The sequence below is a fragment of the Penicillium taxi genome, assembly GCF_028828555.1.
Source record: "Penicillium taxi strain IBT 34144 chromosome Unknown utg000005l_segment0_segment0, whole genome shotgun sequence".
NCBI classification, from domain to species: Eukaryota; Fungi; Ascomycota; class Eurotiomycetes; order Eurotiales; family Aspergillaceae; genus Penicillium; species Penicillium taxi.
The window spans coordinates 632163-659075 of record NW_026643207.1 but is presented as its reverse complement, the minus strand read 5'-3'; the positions used below and the strand labels follow the sequence as shown (position 1 = coordinate 659075).

Sequence of the window (26913 nt, the reverse complement as noted above, 5' to 3'; positions counted from 1 at the left end):
GTACACTCAACATGACTCTTGAGAAGAGTGCGCCTGGCACCTGCAACCATACGTTGGATGTCATCGTGAATACACAAATGATATACTATGATCCATGGATCCGCCACGACTGCATAAATGGAAATCGGAAAAGTAGCTCTCTGTGAACATTTTCAGTAATCGTAAGTCGAATGCTCAAAATTGATGACTTTCAATCGGCTTTGGCAAGCAGTTCTGCTGGATCATTCAAAGGTTGCATGATTTTGAAAGTGCACATCATGAGCAGGAATGGGACATTCAAACAAAGGAAAGACAATGAGTTAGGAATAATAATCCGTGGAATACCCGTAGACAGCAAACTCCAGAATCAAACATTGCAAAAACAAAGAAGAAGAGAAATTATGGCGATACATAGCTTCCAAACGAAATGCCCCAGGCGTAAACGAAAAGCCGCAGAGGCTGGGCCAATACCCGGTCCCGAATTCTATTCCGGAGCCTTAAAATCATGCCATAAGGTGCGTTATGGCCAGGTGCTATTCTAATATGACACGGCTTGAAAACTCGGGATAAATAAGTTCCGTTCAGATCTGTGGGGTGGTTTTATTACTTGCATGGTAAATTGTTGCACGGAATAAAGAACTGCCCATTGCGCGGTATCCCGACTGGCTTCTAGATAGTGGATGATATGCGAACTTTCAAACTATGAAGAAACCTTTGAAATTTATTTCACGCTCCCTACTCAGAAATACCTACTCAGATCTCTTTGGATTTCTAATCTTCAAGGCTGTTGAATGGTTCATCCTAGGAGTATATATGGTTACCGGACTAGTGGGCCTCATAATAGCGGAATAAATCTACTCCACCAGGCTAAATTATCACCCACACTACTTGGATCTGCGGATTCCCAGTCTGATCAGGCATTTTCTTCCTACAGACCTCAGGAGTTCTGAGGGTAGAATTAATTATGAAGCTATATTTAAGCATGAATTAAATTCCCAGAGGTATAGCCATAAAAACCGTAAATCATCATAAAAACTTCTAGCTCTGCTTTGCTACGTCTATCCCTCCAAACCTCTACCATTCAAATTCCTAGTGAAATGTTAGCTGCATTCAAGATCTGAAACAGGGAATGAACTTACTTCCGTATGTAGTGTGATCGAAGGCCCGTCATCAAAGCCCTTTTGAGTAACAGCTTCTCTCGTCGTCTTGATCATAGCGATAGGTCCACAAGCACCTATTCCGATGCGAGCTTCCAATGGACAGCCTGAGATAGACTGAGTAACCAAAGAAAATATATCAGGCCGTCCTGGACGAAGACCTGATACAATAATTGACGAGTCGATCTTCTCACTTCCTTTTTCGAAGTCCTGAATAATGGACTCTTCAACACTAGACGTAGAGTCTATATTAGAGGAACTTTTAGACGGTGTGTCATACTGTGACACGTGAATGAACAGATTAACATGAGGGTTCTCATCAAGCTCCCTGAGCTCCTGTTCAAACCAGAGAAGTGATTCTATATATCACTTAGTTTCAATTAATAACACGTGAGTTTTACTATACGTACCATGCTTTCTCACTGACCAGATGAAGTCAATATTCTTAGTGACGTCCTTGGCTGCGGCCTCTTTCAGCACATTAAGGGCAATGCTGAAAGTGAATGTCGCTCCACTTCCACCAGCTACAAGAACAATCTTGTCAAAGTTCATGAAGTTCGGGGTATGGCCATATCCTCCATCCAAGGAGCATCGAACCCTTCCACCCGGGTTATTCTGGGCAGCTTTGAATAGATCATTAGTAAAGCCATCATACTTTCGAACAAGAAACTCATTTGAGTCCGTAGAAATGGCCGTAAATGGATGGGTTTCAAAGAGGCGGATAGAAGGTATCCATAGATATGCATGAGAGCCGGGAGTGATACGAATGCCACGGCGGACATGAATTCGGACTGCTCCATCTGGCATTGGGGTGAGGGTAGCATAATTGCCAAAGAATTTCCAGCACATCTTCGCCGAGCGAAGGAACCGATCTGCGAACCATAAAGCTGATATGAAGATAACAATGATCACGGCATCTTGTGCGAATTCAGGTCTGTGCAGCCCCACAGTAACCATAATCAATATCCACATAAGTATGTGGATAATATAGAAGACTATTGTTCAACTTGTCAGCATCTAGATCGAGTGATATGAAGCTAGGTTGAGAGTCTGACGTTCGTAGAATCTTCGGGCAAACCATCCAATTGTGGAGAAGCCGATTATCAACATCGCTACGCCGGCAATACCACCAGCATAGTCTGCCGATTTTTTCATATTAACAGTAATGGTGCCAGCTGCGGCATAGGCTCCCAGGTATGTGACGCCATGTAGAACGCTAGAGAAGATGCATGTATAACCAGCGACTTTGTGGAGAGGTCGGAGTTTTTCGTACGATCGGCCGGATAGAGGAGCAAGAGGCGTGTTCTTGAGGGCAAGGAATACTAGCAGAACGAGATTGGTCAAGCAGACCCTATAAAGAAAGAAAAAATTAGTTGAGACCTTGAAAGAACTCCAGGTTTTAAGTAAAAATGCGACTCACCACCCGAACCGTTTCGCAACCTAGACGAGGTTAGAATTCAATTGATTTTGTACGCCAGCTTTTCCGGGGGAGAACTTACTTGTTTTGCGTTATACTGTAGGTTCGTGAAGGTAATAATCAAGTTTATAGCCCAGTAGAGGAGATAGAGGAGACATCTGTCAAGATTGATGCCAAAGGGTGCGCTACTTAAAAGTCGGCACGTGGCTCTGCACCTTCGTTAGTTACTGGAAAAAATATTGATACGGTGAGGATGTATCCGAGTTGATCATACCGGGAATACCGCACCAAAATTTGTACGGATGGTCTTGATTTGCGAGGGCCATATGTGATGTATGCCTTTCTCATCCAATGGCAAGCAATAAATATGACCATAATAGCCCCGATGGCAATTGCATAGTATTTGCTCGACAAAACATTATGGTGGTGATTAACAACCTTGGACGTCATTTTGGAGTCCGGTTGCTCAATTACTATGAGTCGGAATGTAAACCGAATGTTTTCCCAGCCTCTGACTCGAAATGGCGGCGGGATGACGGAGATTGATCGAATATATACTCGTGAGTAAAGATTGCTCAGAGCCCCGAAGAACCCTTGAATGCATCGTGGTACCTAGGCAGTATCTTCAAGGATTTAGGTTTCACTTTACGGAACTTGTAGTCAGGTTCCACTCATAGATCCCGTTGTAATTATCAATCATGGAACTCAGGATACTTTATGTTCTTGGCTATCAATTTATACTCAGAGCGGGTATTGTCCACTTGTGATTGAGAAATCAAAACCTGAGTACAGTTTATTGGCCATCGTAGAGAGTGATCGTAATCATATATTAGTCTGGCTGCCAGGGAATTGATAGACATGTGAATCGGTTCCAAAAGGAGTAATTGCCGGCACGATCATTTTGAGGGTGGGATGTTATTACCAGAAAAGAATCTGATAAAGGAGTCTTAGTGGAGCTAGTCAGTGGTTTACCAAGGTTTTACGAATCAACATTATCCTGCCAAGACAAGGCTTGTCTCGTGTTTCTGGTCAATCTTCCGGTGCCAAGTAAAGTATGAAGTTACTTCACATGTCATTGCCCAATTATGTTGAAGTGAAAATTTCGAAACACTGAGACGCACAATACCAAAGTGAGAAATATTGTTGGCGCGGTAATTTTTGGGTGTGTGGTGGAGCTTTGAATAACAAAAAACAGAATTTACTGAGGTTCCCTGGTTCCAAATTACTGGGGTTGGAGGTAAAGAAAAGGGCACTTCATTGGAGCGTTGGGACCGGGATCAGATAAGATAACCCAATCTTGGTTTGATCTGATAACGGAATTGTTGTTTTGTTTCTAGATTTATTAGGTCTATCTTATGTGTATTAAAATATTCGATGAGGATCTAAGCGGTAAAAATCAGTCCACTGACCGAGAGGGGGAAAAAACAGAAAAATGGATGACGGGAGGTTTAGGTGGACCGACCACTGTGGAGATTTGTTGCATCTGATAACGAGAATTTTACTCCGTACTTTTTGGGTATTTGTGGGCTACATTAGGTAAAGGCACATCGGCATAATTAAGATCAACCGAGAATAATTTCGTGCATATAGCGTGCGTTAAACCGCATCGCTACATGTTATATAGCTGTGTATGGAGAAATTCTAGGTTCTTAGTAGACTATGTGCATAAAAAGGCTAGGGTTCAGCGGTCTGTGCATGTCGGAAATTTTAAGTATTATACACAGTATAGCCCCGGGATCAACGTTAGCCGGAAAATACCGTGAACCCGCCGAACAATCTTATCAATCAATTTCTGGAGATACTGCCCACTTCCAATTCCCCCATGCCTGAAGCTAATCATGGACCATGCATACCTAGGTAGTTTTATGTGAGTACATATATACGAACAGTAGTAGACATGCTGCCGTGAAGCCCCTGTCCACGGTAGTGGTGAGAAATTCCATGTTTTCTTTTGTAGGGCGGCCGCTTGCCGAATTTGTCGGTCCGAGAAATAAAGCTCTAGGATTCATGCCGATGTAGAACCCATGCCTAGGTAGAACGTAGTATCATGAAGGACTAATGCAGCCCGACTGTGGACCTTTTTTCGTGGGCTACTCTTTAAATGGTTGTGTATCTGTTCAGCGATGCATGTTTCAGCAGATCCATACCATGGATGACAAGTGCCCGTGTGGGTTACCGGAACGAGCGGCAGACACCAATTGCATATCATTTGACTCTGAAGATTTTTGCACACCTATTAGGTATCTTTATCTCACGGTCGAGCCATCTAGACCGTTCTTGACCCCCTTTCCTGGTGTTGAATGTTTCAATGCCAAGCAATGATGGCTGAAATTCTTCCGTCTTTTACTGTCTGGCCTAGGTGCGGATAAGTCTTATTCCCAGGTGTTTCCAAGGTTGCCTATTGCTTTACCCAGGGAAAATCCCCTAGCTCACATATCATACCCAGGTAACCATGGAAGGGAAATTTGGAGAATTCGAAATTTAATACCTAGGTAGTGTAGGCAGGTACTAAGTCGTCAACTTAGGATAGGTACTGCTGGAAAGGATTATACCCAACATACTCAAGTAGTAATTTTGCATTAGTTTAAATTTTGATCTAGTTTAAGCACATATTTGGTTTTTTGTAAATGTACAAAGAGCTACTTTTTTCAGCCCTTCTGCGTCTGGTACATACATGATCGAATACCATATGCATCTTTCAGATCGATCAATAGTGCGTTATCATAGCCTACCTATGACCTGCCGCCTTCATCTTTAGATATCCTAGACGCATACCCATAGATAACCTCCAGGGCTTGGAGCAATCTAGACTTCTAAGGCCCTAGCTTGTTATAGGATATCAATCACCGATTGAGTCACATCTAAGTTGTGTCATAATTAGCTATATAGTCATGCCAGTCTATTTAGGTAAATACTCAGAATTGGACCAATCAAGTCCACCGACGCTAACCTCTTTTGGATATTCAAGAGGTCTTCGATGAGAAGACGTCGACGGAAGGTGTTACGAACTTGACTATTATGCCCAAAATAAACGATAGCAGATCATCCGCTGTAACTATGAAGTAGTTCCATATATCCAACACGAAAAGGACTGTGCAAAATTAGCCATTTCGAGGTAGGCCTTAGGTAGCATATCGATCCATGGATGCTTTGTACATCGATGATTTGCACTTTAGAGGAATCAGGAATCGAGTCAGAATCGTTAAGCCCACCGTGAAATACCCCTAGGCTTTCCATACAATGGCCTATTTCTCCATCCAATTGGCAAGAGAGGATGTATACCTTAATCTATTTAGACTGATTAGATTGGTAGAGCTCGCTGTTGATATGGATCACGGAAATACTGGCTAGCCTTTTGCCCAGTTTACCATGAGTACTTGGCATTGGCTAGCCTCATAATCTGCGTCTTAATTGGAGATATTGGCGCTCGCACGAGGAGCCCATTGCTCTTCCACGAAAAGTAACTATCCTTTAGCCTATTCATTAGCCTGTTCGCAGGTGATGTTACTACTAGCATTCACTTCAATCTAGGGTGAGATATCACCTAGCCATTGCAAATTCCGGGAAGGACGAGCGACCATGTTTAAAAAATGTCAAGATGTTTGAGCAAGTTGGCTAGAAGAAAAGAAAGCAAAAGAGGTTCATATCTGATATCGAGCACTGTCAAATGGGTGGTGGTTTAGGCTCGATTGGGCCTAGTTAGCCTGATTTGGCCTGGTTTGTAGGGTTTGCATTACCCACTATGTATCACTATTTTAGGCGAACTTCATCCCTAGTTTAGTAATTCAGTTTCATTCATTTGTGGCATTTGAATGATTGGCCAGTCTGAACCAGTCGACTTGACAAGCACACAGAGTCAGGTGACCAGTTGAGGCTCCGTGCACGTTTTGCACAAATGGACGCTCTCGGCAACCGGAGAAATTGTAAAGTGGAGCCTCAAATTATCTATCACCAAATTTCTTTCGGCTTCGACTTTCACCTCAGTTTCCCCTCTATGCGCGCTGGCAATGCTTACCACGGGACTTCATTAAATATTTGAGTCGCCTGAGATCTTTGAGATAATAGATATCCTGGTCTCTTCGCCATAATGGCCCCTCGCAGAAAGCCACAGGCCTCTGCGGCTCGATCTGCGCCTAAACCTGCTGCCGAGGTAAGTTTTTTTTTAAACCATGACGCACCTAATTCAACCACTCAATGGTCATTTTGACTGATATAATTCCTTGTTTGAAAAGCCTGCAGTTCCAAATATTGCCAAGGCAACCGAACCGACACAGGCAGCTACACAAGCGAACGGTGATGAGCAGGAACCTTCCAAATACAAGCATAGAGATCCATTTGATGCGCTACTGGAACCATTCTACTACACCAAATCCTTGACAGACCCTATAAATACCGCGAAAGACAAATGGAATCTCCTTCCAGCCTTCCTCAAAGTCAAGGGCCTGGTCAAGCAGCATATTGACTCATACAATTACTTCATCGAGGTCCAACTGAAGAAAATCGTGGAATCAAGTGGGATTATTCGCAGTGAGATCGACGCCAACTTTTACATCAAGTTCACAAACATCTACATCGGATCACCTCGACGTACGGATGAACAACAGGATGGTACTATTGATTACGTATCAGATGTCACCCCGCAAGAATGCCGGCTTCGAGATACAACTTATGCTGCGCCAATTCTCGTTGACTTTGAGTATTTACGTGGTCGCCAGAGAGTCATGCGGCGAGGAGTCACCATTGGTCGGATGCCAGTGATGCTTCGTAGCTCCAAGTGCGTGCTGGCGAACAAAACCCCGGCCCAAATGACAGTTCTCAACGAATGTCCTCTGGACCCCGGTGGCTATTTTATCGTGAATGGAACGGAAAGAGTCATTTTGGTTCAAGAACAACTGAGCAAGAATCGAATCATCGTGGAAACTGACACTAAGAAAGATATTGTCCAGGCCTCGGTGACCAGTTCTTCCAACGAGCGCAAGTCGAAGAGTTACATTATTCTCAAAAAACAACGGCTTTATGTGAGACATAACGTTCTCAGTGATGATGTCCCAATTGCTGTTTTGTTGAAGGCTATGGGTGTTCACACCGACCAAGAAATGTTACAGATTGTCGCCGGATCAGATAGCCAATACCAGGATGATTTCGCTATCAATTTTGAGGAAGCAATTAAGCTTGATGTCTATACACAACAGCAAGCTCTTGAGTGGCTGGGTACTAAGATCAAAATCAATCGAAAGACCGGCGCATACCGCAGAACTCATGTGCAAGAAGCAATCGAAGCCATTGCTACAGTCATCATCTCACACATTGAGGTCAAAGATATGAACTTTCGGCCCAAGGCCATCTATGTCGGTCATATGGCGCGTCGTGTCCTGATGGCTAAGGTCGATCCTTCGATGGTTGATGATCGTGACTACCTTGGAAACAAGCGGCTGGAACTGGCTGGCCAGATGTTGGCTTTGCTGTTTGAGGACCTGTTCAAAAAGTTCACCTTCGACATTAAGTTGAACATTGATAAAGTTCTGAGCAAGCGAAACAGAGCAGAACAATTTGATGCTTGGAGCATCGTGAGCATGCATGGTGGTCACATCACTCAGGGAATGGTCCGTGCCATTGCAACTGGTAACTGGACCTTGAAGCGTTTCCGTATGGAACGTGCTGGTGTCACTCACGTTCTCAGTCGACTGAGTTACATTGCTGCCCTCGGTATGATGACCCGCATCAGCAGTCAGTTCGAGAAGACAAGAAAGGTCAGCGGTCCTCGTGCTCTGCAGCCATCGCAATTTGGTATGCTGTGTCCTGCAGATACTCCTGAAGGTGAAGCTTGTGGTCTTGTCAAGAACTTGGCACTTATGACGCACATTACCACCAATGACGAGGAGGACCCTGTGCGCAATCTTATTTTCATGCTGGGAGCTGAAGATATTGCAACTGTCAGTGGAGTGCAGATTTACGCTCGTGGAAGTTATACTATCTCTATGAATGGTACACCGATGGCCTTGACCCGGCGTCCGAAGTACTTCCTCGACGCGTTCCGACGGCTTCGTCGTTCGGGTCGCATCTCAGAATTTGTGAGTATTTTTATCAATCACCACCAGTCAGCCGTTCACATTGCCACCGACGATGGCCGAATTTGCCGACCTCTCATTATTGTTGAAAATGGCAGATCAAAGGTTGAACGGCATCACTTGGAGAAGCTGCGAGAAGGCAAGATGGAATTCGACGATTTCCTTGCCCAGGGCCTGGTGGAGTATCTCGATGTGAACGAGGAGAATGATTCATATATCGCAATCTATGAGAAGGACATTAATGACGCCACAACTCATATGGAGGTCGAGCCATTCACTATTTTGGGGGCTGTTGCCGGTCTTATTCCCTACCCGCACCATAATCAATCCCCCCGAAACACATACCAATGTGCTATGGGTAAACAGGCCATCGGCGCAATTGCTTCCAATCAATTCCAGCGAATCGATTCCATCCTTTACATTATGGTGTACCCGCAGAAGCCAATGGTGAAGTCACGAACCATTGAGTTGGTCAAGTACGACCAACTTCCTGCAGGTCAAAATGCGACGGTCGCTGTGATGAGTTACTCTGGATATGATATTGAGGATGCCCTCGTCTTGAACAAGGGTTCTGTGGATCGTGGATTTGGACGTTGCCAGGTATTTCGCAAATACTCTACGCCCCTTAAGAGTTATCCCAACGGCATGCGAGATCAATTGGCTGCACCCGAGTATGAGGACAACGTTGTGATTAAAAAGCACACTCTCATCGACGGCGATGGTCTACCTGCCGTCGGCGAAGAAGTCACAGCCGGCCAGGTTTTGATCAACAAGATCACCCCAGACCTATCACAAACTTCAGGCTTTATGGGTTCAGGCCAGGGAGCCACCAACTGGACTTCCACACCATTGAACTACAAGCTTCCCGACCCTTCTTATATCGACAAGGTCTTGATTACAGCAACGGACGGTGAGACTCAACTCCTCAAGGTGCTGACTCGCCAGACTCGTCGCCCTGAGGTTGGTGATAAGTTTTCCTCCCGTCACGGACAGAAGGGTGTTGTGGGAATCATTGCCGATCAAGCCGATATGCCGTTCACAGACCAAGGTATCAACCCCGATATTATCATGAACCCCCACGGTTTCCCGTCCCGTATGACAGTCGGAAAAATGTTGGAGCTGGTCGCAGGAAAAGCAGGTGTGCTCTCCGGTCAGCACGGCTATGGTACTTGTTTTGGTGGAAGTCCTGTTCAGGAGATGTCGCAGATCCTGATCGACCACGGCTTCAGCTATGGCGGTAAAGACATGCTTACATCCGGTATCACTGGCGAACCGCTGCCTTTCTATGTTTTCACTGGTCCTATCTACTACCAGAAGCTCAAGCACATGGTACAGGATAAGATGCACTCGCGTGCCCGTGGACCCAAGGCCACCCTTACCCGCCAGCCTACTGAGGGTCGTTCGCGTGATGGTGGTCTCCGTCTCGGTGAGATGGAACGTGATTGTCTGATCGCCTACGGAACCAGTCAGCTTTTGCTCGAGCGTCTCATGATATCGTCTGATCGCCACGAAGTTGATATTTGTGACAAGTGCGGCTTGATGGGATTCCTGGGATGGTGCACTGGATGCAAGTCCTCTCGTACCTGCGTGAAGATGGTCATCCCTTACGCAGCTAAACTTCTCATTCAAGAGCTTATGAGTATGAATGTTTCTGCTCGTCTGAAGTTGGAGGATGAGTTCCCTGAGGACAAGGGACGTTGATGAATTACTCAAAAAACATACAAGGGGCCGGTTTACTTTATTTTATCTCCCTATTGAACCTCCCGAATGGCATAGCGCGGCGATTTTATGATTAATTACTCTTCTTATATTCCGTAGTGAAGTAGAATGAACGAACATAGCCCTAAAGAGTGGTTTGTGCCGTAGTAAAAGCTTCCATATGTCAAAAGTTTATAAGACTACCCAAGAGAGAGAAAAAAAAATAAAGAAAGAAAGAACAAGAAAAAACAACGATCTGAATCTGCTACTAAAGCATCAAGACCTTTGACTCAAAGGCGACTTGCTGATACTTCATGAATGCTTGCACACCGTTCAGAACATCCAATCGAATCTCTAATGCCTCGCTAAGCGACACGACCTCCCCTTTAATGTCCTTATTTTCAAAGGCCAATCTCTCCACGGCAGCCGTCACTCCTTCTGTATCAACATTCTTTTGCTCCAACGTCCAGTCGAACCGCTGAGGTGGAATGTTCGCAGTGGAGATAACACGAATGTTTGGATCCACAAGAAAGAACGCCAACAAACGCGCATACCCGGGCTGAGTCTTATCCTCAAGCTCAAATTTGTTCATTCTATGTTGTACTGTGGCTGGAAACATCACTACTCGGCCTGGTGTGCAGCGAATCGTACCTGAGATCTGGACGGCCGGCTCGCCGTTCTCTAGTCCGAAGACTTGCTTCAGCCAGACAAAGTCGTTCGGCTCGTGCTCGACTTCAGCTAGCATTGATGTGTCGACTATATTGCGGAAATCCATACCGGGTGCTAACATATTCACTGAGTCGACGGTCAGGAATGCCGCAGCGCAAATGTGTTCGTTCTGAGTTGAATGAGTTTAATTTCCTCTTGAGACATCCTGGGTTTACTTACCATAGCACACTCGACATGCCAGGGGCTTGTATGGAACGGGTCTTCTGGTGTCAAGTCCACGCCCATGATCCGAATGATAACCTGCAAGCCTCGGTCTTTGTACTCTTTGTTCAGATCAACACCACGCTCAATTCGAACAGGGGTTGGTAAATCTGCAGGCAACTTTGACATCATACATTCAGGTACAGCCCAAGGAATGAACTGGCCAACGTCCGGCTGGACTACCTTGTAATTCTCCATCGCCCACTTCTCATACCGCTCGTCAAATGCACTTTGCGCCTCATTCTCTTGAATCCTTGGTGCTGTGGCCTTGACCTCCTCAGTTAGAGAGGTATATTCGGCCTGGTGATACTCAATTCGAGAACGAGAATGCAGCATGTCCTTGAGCGGAGTCATGGTCATGTTCCACTGTGGGATCATGCAGTTAAACGCCTCCTCAATGAGAGTGTACACATTGCGGTACGTGACAGGATGGAGGTTATTGATGTATGAGATAATATGCCACTTGCCATCCTCTCCAAGCTCAAAGTCAGATGGTAAGATCTGGAAATCCCGACTGTACGGGTTTATCTCTATATCCGCACGTGAGGCTACTCGCCAAGCCATGTCTTCCCGAGTGATCGTTGACTCTTTCGGGATGGGGATGATATCTCCCTTCCCAGCATATTGTATAGCATCCTTCAGTCCAATGATTTTGTCAGGTAAGATCCGGCTCTTGCCGTAAATGAGCGGGTATAGTGCCATGTCGAGGAGATCACGCTGTTTTTTGGCATCTGGGTTATAGAACTGGAGATCCGTATCGTGGAATTCAATCATTCTCGATGCATCACGCAGCTGCAGGACGAGTGAGCTGGGCACATTAGTGTCGGACTTGGTGACATCTCCACTGTACAGTGTCACGGATTCAAACATCTCGTATATGATTGCTTTGAAAGTCAGCTCTTCGATTATCCAATTCGCACCGTTCTCTGTAATCTCATTTTCGCCTGCCACGGCCCTGGCTTTCCAGACGTTGATAGTATCAGGGTCTTTTATCTAAGGGCTGATCAGTATATTAAAAGGCCTTGAAACATCATGTAGTGCCAGTCAAGATGGAATATAGAGTACCTTTATCCACCACTCGGAAATGTCAGTTATCCTTTCCATGACTCGTACCATAGCAAGCTCTCGAAGGGTTTGGACAGGCTGTCTGTAGGCAATTGAGTTAGCTTTGCATTTCATAGCTTCACGATTGATAGCATACTCTGTATACCCCCTTTCGATATCCCGGTCGTCGAGGGCAGAAGGAAACATGCTACGGCCTTCAACGCCATATACGTTTTTCTCCATAGGTGCAAAGTCCAATGGGCGGCCATATCCTGGGAGATGAAAACGACAATCCAGGTTCTTACCTGTAGCTCGATGGCCGCATCCACTCACGACGGACTGGAACATATTCGTAAATTGGGAAGAGTGTATCTAGTCTGAAAAAAATTAATGGCAATGGGCAGAGCCCTAGCGAGAAGAGAATTTTTATAAAGAAATTGACATCGGTGCAAGAAAATGATGTATTCCTATCATCTATCCCAGTAAAGAATATACGGAACTTTCTTCCGAGAGCATGGAATAAGTAGGCTTAGACTGTCATAGTGACGGTTTAACAGCATACCTGGGGAATTTGAAACTCAATTCCATAGGTAAAGCGTCATAGAAATACAGATCATGATAGCGGAGATCCGCATCTGAAAGAAAGGAAGAAGCAAGGTCTTAGATACAATAATTAAGAATAGTTGTGCATAGCAAGAAGGCTGATTTCCAAGCTTGTACCATGCAGTGGAACTTCAGCCAGCCATTTATTGCCATTGTAGTTTGCAAGTACCTATTGGAAGCACGATTGAATTTCATGCAGGTACAGTGTGCTCCAGATAATCTTTGATAATGGCCCAATACCGATCCGGTGCAGCTCGCATATGACCAACATGAGCTGTGCCTTGAAATTGTTCACGACGCACGAGCCAGCCACAGGCTTCCGAGTCTGACGCATGTTTCTCGACCGCTTTCCAATCAACTAGATCATCTGTGTCGGAGTAAATATAGCAGCGAGTCGGTTTATTGGCTGCATTCACGGCTCGTAGTAGAGATGGTTCATTGATCACCTTACTGGCGTAGGAAATAGGATCAAGTGATCGCGTCACAGCATGCAATACGAAAATAGAGCCCAAAGTAACCCATAGAAGAGCTTTTCCGATCATTCGCAGGATCCATGACCGAGGTAGACTAAAAGAAAAGGCCCGGACAGCGGAAGACAGGTTTGCAGTACCTGGCGCACTATCCACGATCATGAAAGAAATTGGCAGGGCCTGTCCAGTTTTTGATTTGAAGGCCTGTAGGAGATTCACTGCACTGAAAAGGCCGCCATTTGAGAAACAATGCACGAACACGGGGTTTGCCCGAGTTGCCGAGGCAAGTGCTTCAACGGCAGGCGTAACGCGTTTCTCTTGGGATCTTTTGCCAGATTGAAAGATGAAGTCGTTTGACGACGCACGAACAAATACTATGCGTGCTGATGGTACTAGACGTCGATATTGAAGCACGTATTTTGCCAGTGCACGTGGCGGTGCGTTCATCCAAAAAGCAATGAAGATCAGCGGCTGACCGGTCAGCTGTGGCCCTGCTGGGTCCTGCATATAAACCGAGGGACTCAGTTTGTTGAAAGGTGCCAGGGGGTTATCCAGGGGTGTTGTCATCCTGGAAACAGATCTAGTGTATTTAACGAAGTGTAGGTAAAATGATGGTACCTGGGTACTGAAGGTTGCTTTCTGTTGTGGGGGCGCGGAGCGAGGGAAGCAATATGAAGGAAAATATGTCAAAGAGATGGTTGATTATGCCTGAGTCTTGCTACATATAGGGTCCATTTTACGTGAAAATTGAATAATAAAGGGTATTCCAAGGTTCTCTATATCCTGTTGGTCTAGGGATGTACTAGTTACGACTATTGGATATTAAAATTCAAAAACGCCTGTCCGCTATGCCACAAAACAAAGATCCGGTCAAGCAGTCTAAAGGCTCTCCGTATATCTGGAAATAGAGCTGATTTCTATTTCTCGCATCAGCGTTTGCCTAGAGTCCGCCCCAGTTTCTTATTTTTGTCCTTGTTCTTCTGATCGGTTTCACTCCCGGAAGTGGGAGTTGCCGAGTCTTTCAAATCGACTTTTTTACCTCGCAGCGTTTGACCAATGCCCTGGAATGTAGGTTGGTCCTCTCGAATAACCTGTCCATTCTCGTCACGCGGCTTGGCGGGCGTAACGGCGTATCCGAAAAACAGTTGATTTGGAGGTAGTCTGAGAGGCTGCGGGCCATTGGTCCTACGGGTGGGTGGAAGATGCTGGGGGTTTGTTGTTCCGGGGGTTGGAGTGCTGGGCTTTGGAGTCGGTGCCTTGCTACCCTTCCTAGCATTGAGCCGTTGACCTCCTGCCAAGAAGTTGGAAGACACAGCCCGGGCTCCGTTAGCTGCATCGGTCGATTCGGGCGCGATAGCTGTGTAGTTAATCGCCTGTGCCATAGTGCCTTGATGATGCAACAGACCTCCAGCAGGAAGCTTCCCACTGATGACGCTACCAGGTGTGCTAGTACCACTGGGCTGCTTGGGCTCCTCGTATCCAACTGGAGCGGCAAAATCGACTTCAAGATCAGTCTCCAATACAGAAATCGCATTCTTGGATCCGGCTGGCTTGGTCTCTAGAACAGCCATCTCGTAGACTTGGTCGTTATAAGCAAAAGTAAAGACATCGCCTTTGCTAAGACAGGAGAAGTTTCGGAATGCATTCTCGAGGACGGCTTTCGGGTCACTAATGTCAAGGAACGAAGTAGACTGAGCTTGAAGCTTTATAAATTGACCGGAAGGGAGATCAGTTGACTTGATCTGGAGAAGATCGCCAGGTTCTAGCAGTAGAGTTTGCATGGTCTGTCATAGAAAAAATATCTTGATCAGTACTTGGACTCGAGGGGTTCTGTATTTTCAGTCACACATACCCAGAACGGAAGATAGATCTTGCCTTCCTCAGCAATAAACTCAAGAACACCTGCATGGGTCATTCTTTCCTTCGCTCCATTATGTAGCTCGAAGAGCATTGGATACGTTATATGGAGACGGGTAAGCTTGTCCAATGCACTTGGCGGCATAATGACCTTTCCACCATGATTCACATTTTCTCGCTCGGGGCCAGGAAGCATAGCAACTGGATAACAGCGATAGTATTCATCGAAGCGGCGGGTCGCAGAACCACGTACACCGCCCATGGGGTCGTCGGGCCAATACTCAGGTCGAAACTAGAAGCTGTTAGGAACAGCACAGATTGAGAAATACTATTCAGTTGGATGAGATAAACCCACCATTATTTATGGAGGAATGAGAACGAAACGAGTAGTTTCTGATTCGGGAAACAAAGTAAGTTGAAGAGGATAAGTTCAAAGCAACATGAAAGTGACGCACGTTACTTGCTCGCTCCATGATGTTCCGCTCCGACTCCAACCCCACTGGAGCTTTGAAGGTCACGTGACAAAAATACGCAAATGAGTTTTGTAGGTTATGATACCGTTTTCTTGCATGTATTTTTTTGATATTTTGAGCGACCTAACAGTAAAACCTGTATTTAAAGCCTGTATAATACTGTGAGATTAGTACTCTTTGATATACAGAAAGACATGTACGTAGAAACTGAGATCTCTTATTAACCCCGAATAAAGGGAAATGAAAGTGAAATTGCAGGTTAAAGACATGGAGAGGACAGGAGAGGACTTGGTTCGGTGCAGATCATCCGTGTAAAACCACTCGACCTCAGGTGTGCTTACGAGGTTATAGATTTTCACTTTGAATAAAAATATTTGGAAAGTAAAGAAAATTGTGTATAGTCAATATACAATTTCAAATCTTCGTTTCTACCGGCTCAAATATCTCTCTCGTACAATTGCTGGTATTTCAAAGTTGGGGTAAAATATTAAGAAATTAGGCGGTAAGTATGATAGCTTCGGCTAAATTAGGGCGGTGAGGTGATTATGCCAGAAATACTTGTTGATGCCCAGACAGCTCTATGCGTTAAACCTCATATCGACAATTCCGACTCTCTCCACCCATTTTCAAGGTTTTACATGAATATGGATAGATCACATCTTCCACCTAAGCGGGGTAATGACTTACCTTACGATCGATATGATGACGAGGGTCCATCAGAAAAGAAACCGCGATTCGACCTTCGCAACCCCTCAGCCCTTGCGCACGATGATGACGTTGAAGAGGATGCGGTACTAGATGCCGACAATATTGGCCGCCGTGGTCAAAACGTACGACGAAGTGCGGTGAAGCTCGATGGCTACGACTCTGACAGTGAAAACGAAGGTTTCAAAGCACGCGGAGATAAATCAAAGAGTGCGCGCGATGAAATTGACGAGGATGACATCGCCGCCGAGCTCGAGGCAGACTTTGCAGAAGAGGACGAAGAAGAAGAAGATCACAGCAATAGAAAATCTGTTCGCTTCCTAGAAGACGACGAGATCCAGGGACAGGTTCGGTCCTCCAAAGGCGGAAAAACAATGCATGCCAGCGACCAAGCCGACGAGGAGGAAAGCAGTGATGAGAGTGAGGTTGGAGAAGCAGAGCGTGCCAGGCTCGATGTAGATTTGGATAAAGAACTTGGTGCAGGCGCAAAAAAGAAGAACGCGCCACTCCTCGACGGCTTTAACATGCAGAACGAGCAAGAGGACGGTCGGTTTGATGACGCGGGCAATTTTGTTCGCAATGCCCGAGACCCAGACGCTGTCTATGATCAATGGCTCGACGGTGTTTCCAAGAAGGAGATTCGCAAAGCCAGAGAGGCCGCGGATAAGCGCGAGGAAAAAATACTGGAGAAAGAGAAGAGAGATGATAGCTTTCTAACGGCTGATGTCCTAAAGACACTTATCACGAATATGGAGCGCACCGAGACTATACTGGAAGCTCTTGCCCGTCTTGGGAAAGGCATAAAACGAAAGCCAAAGTGGCAGACGAAAAAGAAGAACAAGAAGAGCAACGTCGTTGAAGACATCGAAATGGATGAAGACAACTCCGATGAGTCTGGCCGGAAAAAGGCCATCGAGGCTCTAACAGGTGCCGCCGATATCCTCATGCACCGAGGCCAACCAGATATCTATGATTTAGAGCGCGAGCTATTGACTCGACAATACCGCAAGGAGACAGGAAACGATTGGATTGACCCTCCTTCAGAATCTAGTAAGGCGGATGGTCAAGGGCCTACGATGTGGGAATATCGATGGTCCGATGCTCGAGATGGTGGTGATGCACATGGTCCCTACGATAGCGTCATGATGGATTCCTGGACAAGTGCCGGCTACTTTGGAGAAGGAGTTGAATTCCGTCAGGTTGGAAATACAGGGCCATGGAGTCATACAGCCAGATTTGTCTAATGTGAGCAATGAAACAGGGTGTCACTTCAATTCCAGGAAGAAGAAAAAAACACAAATAACCTAGAAAAGCGCCAGTCCCTATTCATACATCAATCGATGCGAGAATAACCAAATAATCAGAAATCTCAAGTAGTTTTTAAGCCCGCTAACCAATCTCCTTGCTCCTTCATGAGTAGTTAAAAAAAATTATGAAATCTCCATGGCGTCGCCGTTAGCAGCAATGAAGCTGACTCCACCCTGTTCTCCGATGAAACGCTGCTCATATTGGCTGATGAACTTGACGCTCCGGCCAGGGTCGTAGAACAAACGGAAGCTACGTTGGACATCATCAACACTGACTTCCTTTGCCTTGCGCTTCTGGCTCAAGAGATGAGAAGTAGTAATGATATTGCTTGCATAGCGGAGGTTTGACTCCTGGCCGATCTTAGTCAGAAGAGCTAGTGCATCTGGGGAGAGGTCGATTTCTTCTTCTTGGGCACGAATAGCCAAGATTTGGCGAATTTCATCTCCCGAGTACGCATGCGTGCTCACGATAACAACCCGATCAAGGAAATCAAGTGGGAGACCGTGGGGAGATGTGTAGGTAGTTCCACGAATACGGGCCTGGCCGCGGTTGCTCGCCATGATAACAATAGGTGCTAGTTCAGCCTCCAATGCGCGGTTGACATAGGAAAAGCATTCAATGTCGAGCATGTGAACCTCGTCAATGAAAAGAACACCAGGAATGATTTCTGCCTTGCCTTCTTCTTTCCATTCTGCGACCTTCGTGTTGATCTGGTCTCGTACCTCACTGCGGATCTCGCCAGTATCACCAGAGAAAAGAGCCAAGAACCCTTGTGAGCGCGAGTTGATAACATCGATTTCGTGCAGACTAACGGTGTGAACAATCTCCTTGCGGACTTGAAGCTCTCCCTCCGGGCACTGGACAAACTTGGTGTCGGCACCCATGGCGTCGTAATCACGCGAGCGAGCGTAAGACCGACCGAGCTTTGTGATCTTGCCGGAAGACTTGTCGATTGAGATCACATCTCCTGCCATTACTCGTTCCTTGGTCATTGAGTCGATCATCTTTGTACCCATATCGTAGATAGTTTCCATATCGGTGGTTTTGATTGTGAGCTTTCCTTGTTTGTTGCCCTGTGTCTGTCAGCATTCGGAAACATTTTGCATGCCCATGGCCATGAAGGGAAAAATTTACCCCAGTGACACTCCGGTCAATCTGAATCTCCACGACTTCACCTTCGATAATTTCGCTCTCCTCCTTGATTCGTACGCCAATCGATCTCCGGAAAGCCTGGGTGAGAGCTTCGGTCTTTGACATCTCCATCGAGAAGATTTCAGAGGCTGCCAGCATTGTGAAAGGCACATCTGGTCCGAGCGATTGGGCCATACCCATCGCAAGAGCAGTTTTTCCAGTGCTAGGAGGACCGGCGATTAAGACAGCACGTCCCGCGATTTTGCCCTCCTTTACCATCTGTAGAATCACTGCTGCCGCCTTGCGAGCTTTCTCCTGGCCTACAAGACCCTGGGATGAACCCCGTGGCTGCAAAGTGTCCACATCCACACCAAGACCTCTGATATGCGAATGGGCGGCGATGAGGTTCAACCCCCGGAGCTCTTTGCTCTCCGCAACGGTGGAAATTGGCTACTTATAATTAGCAACTCAAGCATCAAGTCCAATCCAACCAGGGACACTCACAGCAGCCATTTTAATTGATGCTAACAAAGCACAATCTTTTGGATGGTGTTGGGGAAGCAGATTTAAAATCAGCAGGACGAGCTGTCGCGGAAGAAACAATCAGATCGCGGAAGGACATCTCACCGCCCGGCAGTAATTCTTTGAGTGAATGGAATAAGACTCCATTGATTGTTACCTTGAAGAATTCATACCGCTTGAGTCTCAATTTTCTTTAAAACCTCTATCTCTGATCCCCTTGAACCACTTCCTAATCATTTTAACCATCACAAAGATCCTACCACCGAATCCGTGCAGTACAACACACGCCGCAAATCGAGTGTGAACGCGCTTTATGATGTAATTTTGTTTTCTATATTTGGCTAGGAATATTTTTGACGCGTGTCTATGTTTAGCTTTGCTGCCAATTTTTCCGATTTCGGCCTTGTTGTCTTGAGCTTAGAGGTAATTGGAATTCCAATGTGATGATATTGAATGACCACCATGGAACCACCACCACCCCCAACGACGGACCCTCGATTGAAAGGTAAACAACCAGTTCTTCGAGAGATAACTTCTTCGGTTCCACCATCCCTTGTTTTAAACCAGCCTTTATCTACCTTTACCCCCTCGAAATGCACACCATCAACTCCGCTCTTATCTCGATTTGGTCTGCCAAAATCCAATTCCTCATCTCCCCAGCGTCATGCGTCTTTGCCTCTGCCAAACATGCCCTCAAATCCCACAGCGGGGTCAGATATTGAGCCTTATGTTCCACAGGAGTCATCGATACCTAATGGAACCATTTTCTCGTCCCTGATTGCAAAAATTTCGGAATCAAATTTTCATATTCTCTGCTATAAGAAAGAGAAGGATGAGCGGAAAAAGCTATTGGCTACCTACACCGATGGTGCCATGAATTTGAAAAGGGTTCCAACCGCCTCGAACATGTTCTCGAACCAAATCCGTACTGAAGAAGAAAGGATTCGGGTTATTGACGCATCTATCAAATTGCATGAGAAGGAGATTGTAAGCTATAGTGAGGAGATAGACAAGTTACAAGTTTTTTCAGCTCAGCCCGCTCAAACATGCACGCATTCTACTCTTGAAAGTGGGAAAGTTGCCAAACTGGAAGCCGAGATCGCAGAGTTGAAACAAGCCATGCTAGCAAAGACTCAAGATACTGGAACATTCTCCGCTACCGTCGAGAAATTGCAGAAGTCTGTTGAGGAACATGACAAGACAAACAATGAGTTCAACACCAAACTCCAAAATCTCCAGGACATATCGATCAAGCAACTGCCTTTGAAAATGGAATCTGTGCATGCAGACATAAAAAAGGCACATGAAAAGAATGCTCTGGTTGATGCCGAAATGGCTCAAATCAAGAGCCGACTTGATAGGATAGGGCGATTTTCTCAAACAACAAGTCCATCCGATGCTCAGAATAAGTCGAAGCAATTGGAAGATGCTACAGGAAAACTTCCCGATCTCAACTCGCGGATAGGGACCCTCGAACAACAATGTGCAACCTATGCGAAGATGCTTCAACAGACTCCTGCGACTGATGTCGTGCATAGTCTTTTGAAGCTCAGGCAAGATCAGATTAAAATTAATTCAGAAAAGATTGAAGTCCAGGAAAGTAGGATCCGTACGGTACATGAAACCGTTGATGGATGCCAAAAAACTCTGCATTCGAACCTTTCAAGGCTGGGTCAAATTGAGTTAATTCTGTCTCGATTCACGCAGGTCGATACGCGAAATTCCAGTCTTATTGATACGCTGAACACTGCCGTGAGGTCATTGGAAACCCGATACAACAATATGTCCACGGAGGAAATTGTCAGGCGCATGGCCCGTGCCATAGTTGAGCTTTATCCTAATGGACCCCGTCTGCAGCATGAATTTACAGCGTTCAAAGATGAACTCAAGCAGGAGATTGGTGAACTTAGCACGGTGAAAAATGTCCTCAACCGAGAAGTTGCTGAGCTCAATCACAAAGTTAATTTGCTTCAAAGCAATCCTCAGACCTCTGGATCGTCGCACGCCCAGCAGGAACAGCTCAATCAAGAAGTTGCTGAGCTCAATCACAAGGTTCATCTGCTCCAAAGCAATGCTCAGAACAACGTATTGTCGCCCAGCCAACAGGAACAGTTCAGCCAAGAAATAATGAGGCGACTTGTGCCAATTCAGTCTGAATTCACCAATACCCAGCTTGGGCCAATTTTGCAAATTCAGAAAGATAATTCTGATAACCTCACTAATCAGCTTAAAGAATACTCTGTAATGAGGTCGGAAATCCAGGCTCTGCAGAGTGCCTTTAAGAGCTCAGAAGTGCGTTTTGAAGATGAATTTTACACAATTAATAATCAGCTCCAAGAATGTATGGATGTTCAGAAAAAACATGATGAAAAGGACAAGGTGGACATCCTAACTCAGACCAAGGAAGCTCATGAGCAACCTACCAACTTGGAGGAGCGGTTTGAGGATATCCATCAGTTCTCCAAACGGCTTGCTGAAGGGCTTCAAGCCCAGAACAAGTTTAACGAAACCACGGCAGAAAATCTGGCAAGATTGAGAACCCAGCTAGAGCATATTTTGGAAGTTTCTCAAGGCCCAGTCGAAGAAATCAAAAAGATCAACAAGTGGTTGACTAAAATTGACGTGCTCCTTGAGGAAAAAATTACCAAGAGACTGAGCGAATTGGGTGAGCGCGTCGAGGAAGTGCAAATCCAGGTCGGAGAAGCCCATCGTCGTTTGAAAAAAGATGCGCTTCAACGGCTCTCTCAACATGTAATCAACGAACCCGATCATGAACTTGAACTTTCAATACGTGGATCAAGCGTGGCGAATCAACCTGGCTGCTCCCTGGTTCGATCAGGTTTTAAGGCTGTCAACTCTGCTCAGGATCCTCCATCCGTTCAGGTTCACAATTCGTCACCAGAACGCCATAAACCCCCTCAAGTCTTTCCAGCAACACCGACACCCAATGTCAATCCACCGTCGCACCCACCTTCCAACTCGCTGAGCTCAGCAATTTTGGAGAAGAGGAAACGGTCTCTAGCAGACGATGAAAGGTTATCTTCAGCGACTCACACAGCTTCTGGGTCTTCACACTCTGGATCTACATACAGTCGATCTCCAGCATCCTCTGTTTCCGGATCGATACGAAAGAAAAAAAAGTCGAAGAAAAGCAAGCACCCAACTGCTCTTCGAGATTAACACATTTATCGTGGCATGAGTGTTGCCGGTCAACTTCCTGTCCCGATCGAGGCGAGAGCCCTTCTCGACTAATAAAAGAATCATTCTATCGGTATCGTTGATTTCACCACGCCACAAATTTTACTTAATTACTGACTTCTTTATAGAAAAATCCCTGGTCAACTGAAGGTTGTTGAGGGAGAGGCCGATCATGAACACCTGCAATTGTGCGGTACCGTGGAGCCGGCAGGGGTTCCTTATGAATGATAACTATTTTATTTCAAGTTTGCTTGCTAGTAATATCGTATATCCGATGTAATATCAGTAGTAGTTTCAAGTGGAAATTGAACCTAACTTCTAGTCGATGTGGCCTGAGGTTATCGGAGATACGCGTTGAAGCGCACGCAATCTCCGGATAACGCCAAATGATTCTCGGAGTAACGACCCCGCAAATATTCAATAATTACTTACTTTCAGGTCCCCAATTTTTACTCAATCAACCCTGCTTTTACTATGACCCCTATGATCAACTAAATTTTGATATAATTACGCGGGACGCAATTATTATCTTATTTATCAAATAGTTAAGTACTCAAATTATTACGAACATTTAATTAAGTAGTTAAATAGTTATTTGAATAGTTATTAACAACTTATTTACTTATTTAGTAATTTAGTTGCAAGCATTTTTTTTTACTTACATAATATTCCCAAACTTACAAATACCCATGGATATAACTAAATACGAATATGCGAGTACTAGTCAATTGTATTCGCAGACATCCCTATTTCGTATATAACAGCTTTGTTAATCTTCAAATTGAATAATCTGTTCAAAATGACTGACAAACGAACGTCCAACATCTTAACCAACTATGTGGCATATTTAGAGCTCAGCGGCTCTTCCCCTCGAATTGGCCACCTAGATACCGTGTCTTCGACTATCACACCATTGTTCTTCCTTTCCGGCACACCATTGACAAATCTGTACCAAGTGATCACGGTAGGGGAGAAGGGAATTACAGCTATTGGCGCAGAACCTCTACCTCTTTCTAGCGTGAAAGTTCTACCTCCAATTTCAGGGCGTGACGTTCTTGCAGTGGGCAAGAACTATGTCGAGCATGCCCGCGAGTTCAACTCTTCAGGCTACGATGCCAGCGATAAAAACGACCAACCAACACACCCGGTGATTTTCACCAAGCGTGCGACATCCATCATTGGCCCCAATGACTCTATTCTCCTTCATCCGGGGTTTACCAAAACTGCCGACTATGAGGGTGAAATCGGCATCATTATTGGCAAGTCGGGCTTCAAAATTTCCGAGGAAAACGCGTCGGACTACATTTGGGGATACACCATAATAAACGATTTGACCGCACGAGAACGTCAGCGCGACCACAAGCAATTCTTCCTCGGTAAATCTCCCGATACATTCTGTCCAATGGGTCCTATCGCCGTTCCTAAGGAGAGCCTTCCAAAAAATCTGACGATCCAGACCGTGGTTAATGGAGAGAAGCGCCAGGAGGCCACTCTTGACGAACTGATATTCAGCATTCCCAAGTTGATCGCGACCATCAGCGCCGCCCAGACAGTGCAAGTTGGCGATGTGATCGCTACCGGTACTCCGGCTGGGGTTGGTTTTGGATTCCGCCCTATGAAGTTTTTGAAGGCTGGAGATGAGATTAGCATTTCTGTCAGCGGACTAGGAACCTTGACGAATAAGGTTGCTGCTATAGATGCTGCCAATACCACTGCCGAACACGCCGAGTCCCACATTCCTGTCTCTAATCAAAAGGCACCCACCAACTCGGGATTGACACCGATCAATGGCAAGAATCTCTTCTACCAGCGTTTAGGAGTTGAAGATGGCCCTCCAGTTTTCTTCATTCACGGGCTAGGCGGATCCTCGGCGTATTTCTATCCTCTTGTCTTAAAGCTGCAATCAACACATTCCTTGCATTTTCTGGATCTGGAAGGCCATGGTCTCTCCCCGACATCAGCGCTCAGTACCCTCTCGATTAAGTCCTTTGCAGACGATATCCATCAACTTGCTCAAGTTACTGGGGTGAAAAAGGGCGTGACCGTAATCGCACATTCATTAGGCGCTCTAGTTGGTCTTCAGCTTGGAGTGGAACATCCAGAGTTTGTTTCTAAACTTATCTTGATGGGCCCTCCCCAGAGCCCAACCTCCGACGCAGAGATTACTGAGTTGTTCGCCCTAGCTGCCTTGGTTCGTCAAAAAGGATTGATGAGCGTCGTGGATGCAATCATTCCAGCTGGATCTCCAGCCTCCATCCAACAGAATAATCCCGTGGCTGTCGCCATGATACGGGCATCTTTGCTTGGCCAAGATGCCGAGGGATATGCAAAGGCGATTACGGCACTTGCCAATTTTACTGTTGAAGATACGTTGGATCACTGGGGTCTTCAGATACCTGTCACATTTGTGACTGGGGAAGAAGACATAATTAGTCCACCGTCTCTTTGCGAGAAATACGCTAGGCACACAGGTGGCCATGTTGAAGTGCTGAAAGGTATTGGGCACTGGCATTTGTTAGAAGATGTAGATCAAACTGTAAACGCGGTCCTAGCACAACTCTAGCTATCAGCTGCAAATTGATTCCGTTAACCTATAAACTTCGTTTATATTAAATTTAAAAGCCAATGCACAGTTATTATGTAGAGCCTCGAGCGCTATCAGGCATACAACCAGTGACGCATCCATTTCGGTATACTATATAGAATATATGTTTCGCTGCCCGTACAGAGAATATTGTTTTATGCATGCGAAGAACGATCATTTGGGTTACGCACACTCGCCAACTCTGGAGTAATTGTAGAGCAATATAGCTCCCTATACTAAACATATAGTTGATGAATAACTGCTCAATAACAAGTAAGGGGTTACTAACTGGACAAAAGAATCGAAACTTCGAGGTCCAATTTATTTGAGCCAAAGATAATGAAGTTTACGGGCCAAATAACGCGGCTGTTGCGACGGCCGAGAAACAAGGCCATCAACAGACGGAAAGTATTTCGGCCGAAAAAGCTTCTGCCGAGACAGCGACTCCGGAACTGGATTAGTATATCACGGCATCCTTGAACGATATGCATTCATCGCAAACGACACCCTTAAGCGATGTGCATTCGCGACAGTAATGTCCCGTCTTCACCGTCTCTTCTGTCTCGGACGAATGTTGACATTCGTCCAGAGCAGAGGGGCACCCATATACTATAAGTAGCTAGTTCTTTCATCAATGAAAAAGCAGACTTCACAACAACCACAATATTCAGTATTGTAGAGACCACTACACTTGGTGGTTTGTCTACGGTGTTGAGTAGTGGTTCGTTGGAGCTCACCGTTCTTAGACAAGATATTCGAATATCGCCAAGCGAGCGACACTGATCAGTTCTCACTCTTAGAGAACCTTTTCTCACTCCCAATTTTATTTATAGATCAGGGAACTAAGAACCCATCCTTTTCTTTGATCAAAGACCACCACCTCCATCATCCCTTTTTAAAACCTCCACCATGGCTACTCTAGGAAGGCCCCCCGACTCAGAACGCGACACAGAACACCTAAACCCAAGAACTCCTATGCGACAACATCCAACACCCGGCCAATACCCTGTCTCCCCAACACCTCCTATACGCCTTACACCTCTTGATGAGATCAAGGAACTGTTCAGACCTATGGAGGAAGAATGGAAGGAGAGAGTCGCACAATTCGACCAAAGAATGAACGAAGATCCTAATAATGCCTCACTCCTTGAAGTTGCTGAGTATATCGAGACTGCGATGTTCCTCTATACACGACAGAAACTTTTCAGACGAAGACTATGGTACCACTTTATCGCTGACTTCAAATTCTTTCCTATAGAGACATGGGAAAAAGTTCCTGTACGACTGAAAGCATATATTCGACAATACCTTATGCAAGGAGGAGTATATGTTAAGCCATTGCTCCTAGACGAGCTAAGCCAAGTACTCTTCGACCTTGCGTAAACATATGAAATGTATAACTGGACGATGGATGAGATTGAACAATCTCTTGCTGAAGTTATTCTAAATAACCTAAATCAAGTTAATACGGAACTTAAAAGGATTAAGGACGAAATGTAACAATCAGCGGAAAATGACGAAATACGACAACTACAACAGGAAATAGAACGAGAGGACACCACGTTAATTTATGTCCGACCGACTTGAATGGATAACCCGTTTTCTACTCAAGACGCCCGGCACCAGGAATATACGCAAGGAAACCTCCGATATCCGTTGTTACCAGGACCTAGAGAAGTCACACCAGGAGCGGAGTATTACGTAAAACTTCCACCAAGCCAAGATCATAGTAATAGAGGTCCACCACCTTTTCAACTAGATTGGGAAAC

The 26913-nt window shown here is 45.6% G+C and overlaps 10 protein-coding genes across 10 annotated transcripts; 5 read left to right on the top strand and 5 right to left on the bottom strand.

The window, feature by feature from the left end:
- Window positions 1–1053: 1053 nt before the first annotated feature.
- On the bottom strand, window positions 1054–3003 carry N7495_007618 (ferric reductase family protein; the record flags this gene model as incomplete). The annotated part of the gene is made up of 7 exons (XM_057210269.1): window positions 1054–1068; window positions 1119–1495; window positions 1547–2131; window positions 2192–2487; window positions 2557–2576; window positions 2636–2762; window positions 2828–3003. The coding sequence occupies 7 exons, from the start codon at window positions 3001–3003 to the stop codon at window positions 1054–1056; spliced, it is 1596 nt and encodes a 531-aa protein (XP_057059812.1).
- A 3637-nt stretch (window positions 3004–6640) lies between these two features.
- On the top strand, window positions 6641–10322 carry N7495_007617 (DNA-directed RNA polymerase III core subunit RET1; the record flags this gene model as incomplete). The annotated part of the gene is made up of 2 exons (XM_057210268.1): window positions 6641–6703; window positions 6786–10322. The coding sequence occupies 2 exons, from the start codon at window positions 6641–6643 to the stop codon at window positions 10320–10322; spliced, it is 3600 nt and encodes a 1199-aa protein (XP_057059811.1).
- Window positions 10323–10587: 265 nt separating this feature from the next.
- Window positions 10588–12641, bottom strand: N7495_007616 (DUF4246 domain-containing protein; the record flags this gene model as incomplete). The annotated part of the gene is made up of 4 exons (XM_057210267.1): window positions 10588–11157; window positions 11208–12242; window positions 12315–12396; window positions 12460–12641. The coding sequence occupies 4 exons, from the start codon at window positions 12639–12641 to the stop codon at window positions 10588–10590; spliced, it is 1869 nt and encodes a 622-aa protein (XP_057059810.1).
- Window positions 12642–13087: 446 nt separating this feature from the next.
- N7495_007615 (TMEM53 family protein) lies at window positions 13088–13933 on the bottom strand (the record flags this gene model as incomplete). The annotated part of the gene is made up of 1 exon (XM_057210266.1): window positions 13088–13933. One exon carries the CDS (start codon window positions 13931–13933, stop codon window positions 13088–13090), a length of 846 nt encoding a protein of 281 aa, XP_057059809.1.
- Window positions 13934–14295: 362 nt separating this feature from the next.
- On the bottom strand, window positions 14296–15581 carry N7495_007614 (polyubiquitin-binding protein UFD1; the record flags this gene model as incomplete). The annotated part of the gene is made up of 3 exons (XM_057210265.1): window positions 14296–15150; window positions 15219–15515; window positions 15579–15581. The coding sequence occupies 3 exons, from the start codon at window positions 15579–15581 to the stop codon at window positions 14296–14298; spliced, it is 1155 nt and encodes a 384-aa protein (XP_057059808.1).
- A 759-nt stretch (window positions 15582–16340) lies between these two features.
- On the top strand, window positions 16341–17645 carry N7495_007613 (GYF domain-containing protein; the record flags this gene model as incomplete). The annotated part of the gene is made up of 1 exon (XM_057210264.1): window positions 16341–17645. The coding sequence occupies one exon, from the start codon at window positions 16341–16343 to the stop codon at window positions 17643–17645; it is 1305 nt and encodes a 434-aa protein (XP_057059807.1).
- Window positions 17646–17831: 186 nt separating this feature from the next.
- On the bottom strand, window positions 17832–19353 carry rvb2 (RuvB family ATP-dependent DNA helicase reptin; the record flags this gene model as incomplete). The annotated part of the gene is made up of 3 exons (XM_057210263.1): window positions 17832–18782; window positions 18844–19290; window positions 19345–19353. 3 exons carry the CDS (start codon window positions 19351–19353, stop codon window positions 17832–17834), a joined length of 1407 nt encoding a protein of 468 aa, XP_057059806.1.
- A 471-nt stretch (window positions 19354–19824) lies between these two features.
- On the top strand, window positions 19825–22542 carry N7495_007611 (uncharacterized protein; the record flags this gene model as incomplete). Its single annotated transcript, XM_057210262.1, has 1 exon — window positions 19825–22542. The coding sequence occupies one exon, from the start codon at window positions 19825–19827 to the stop codon at window positions 22540–22542; it is 2718 nt and encodes a 905-aa protein (XP_057059805.1).
- An 817-nt stretch (window positions 22543–23359) lies between these two features.
- Window positions 23360–25123, top strand: N7495_007610 (bifunctional fumarylacetoacetate hydrolase/alpha/beta hydrolase family protein; the record flags this gene model as incomplete). Its single annotated transcript, XM_057210261.1, has 1 exon — window positions 23360–25123. The coding sequence occupies one exon, from the start codon at window positions 23360–23362 to the stop codon at window positions 25121–25123; it is 1764 nt and encodes a 587-aa protein (XP_057059804.1).
- A 930-nt stretch (window positions 25124–26053) lies between these two features.
- Window positions 26054–26527, top strand: N7495_007609 (uncharacterized protein; the record flags this gene model as incomplete). The annotated part of the gene is made up of 1 exon (XM_057210260.1): window positions 26054–26527. The coding sequence occupies one exon, from the start codon at window positions 26054–26056 to the stop codon at window positions 26525–26527; it is 474 nt and encodes a 157-aa protein (XP_057059803.1).
- Window positions 26528–26913: the final 386 nt, after the last annotated feature.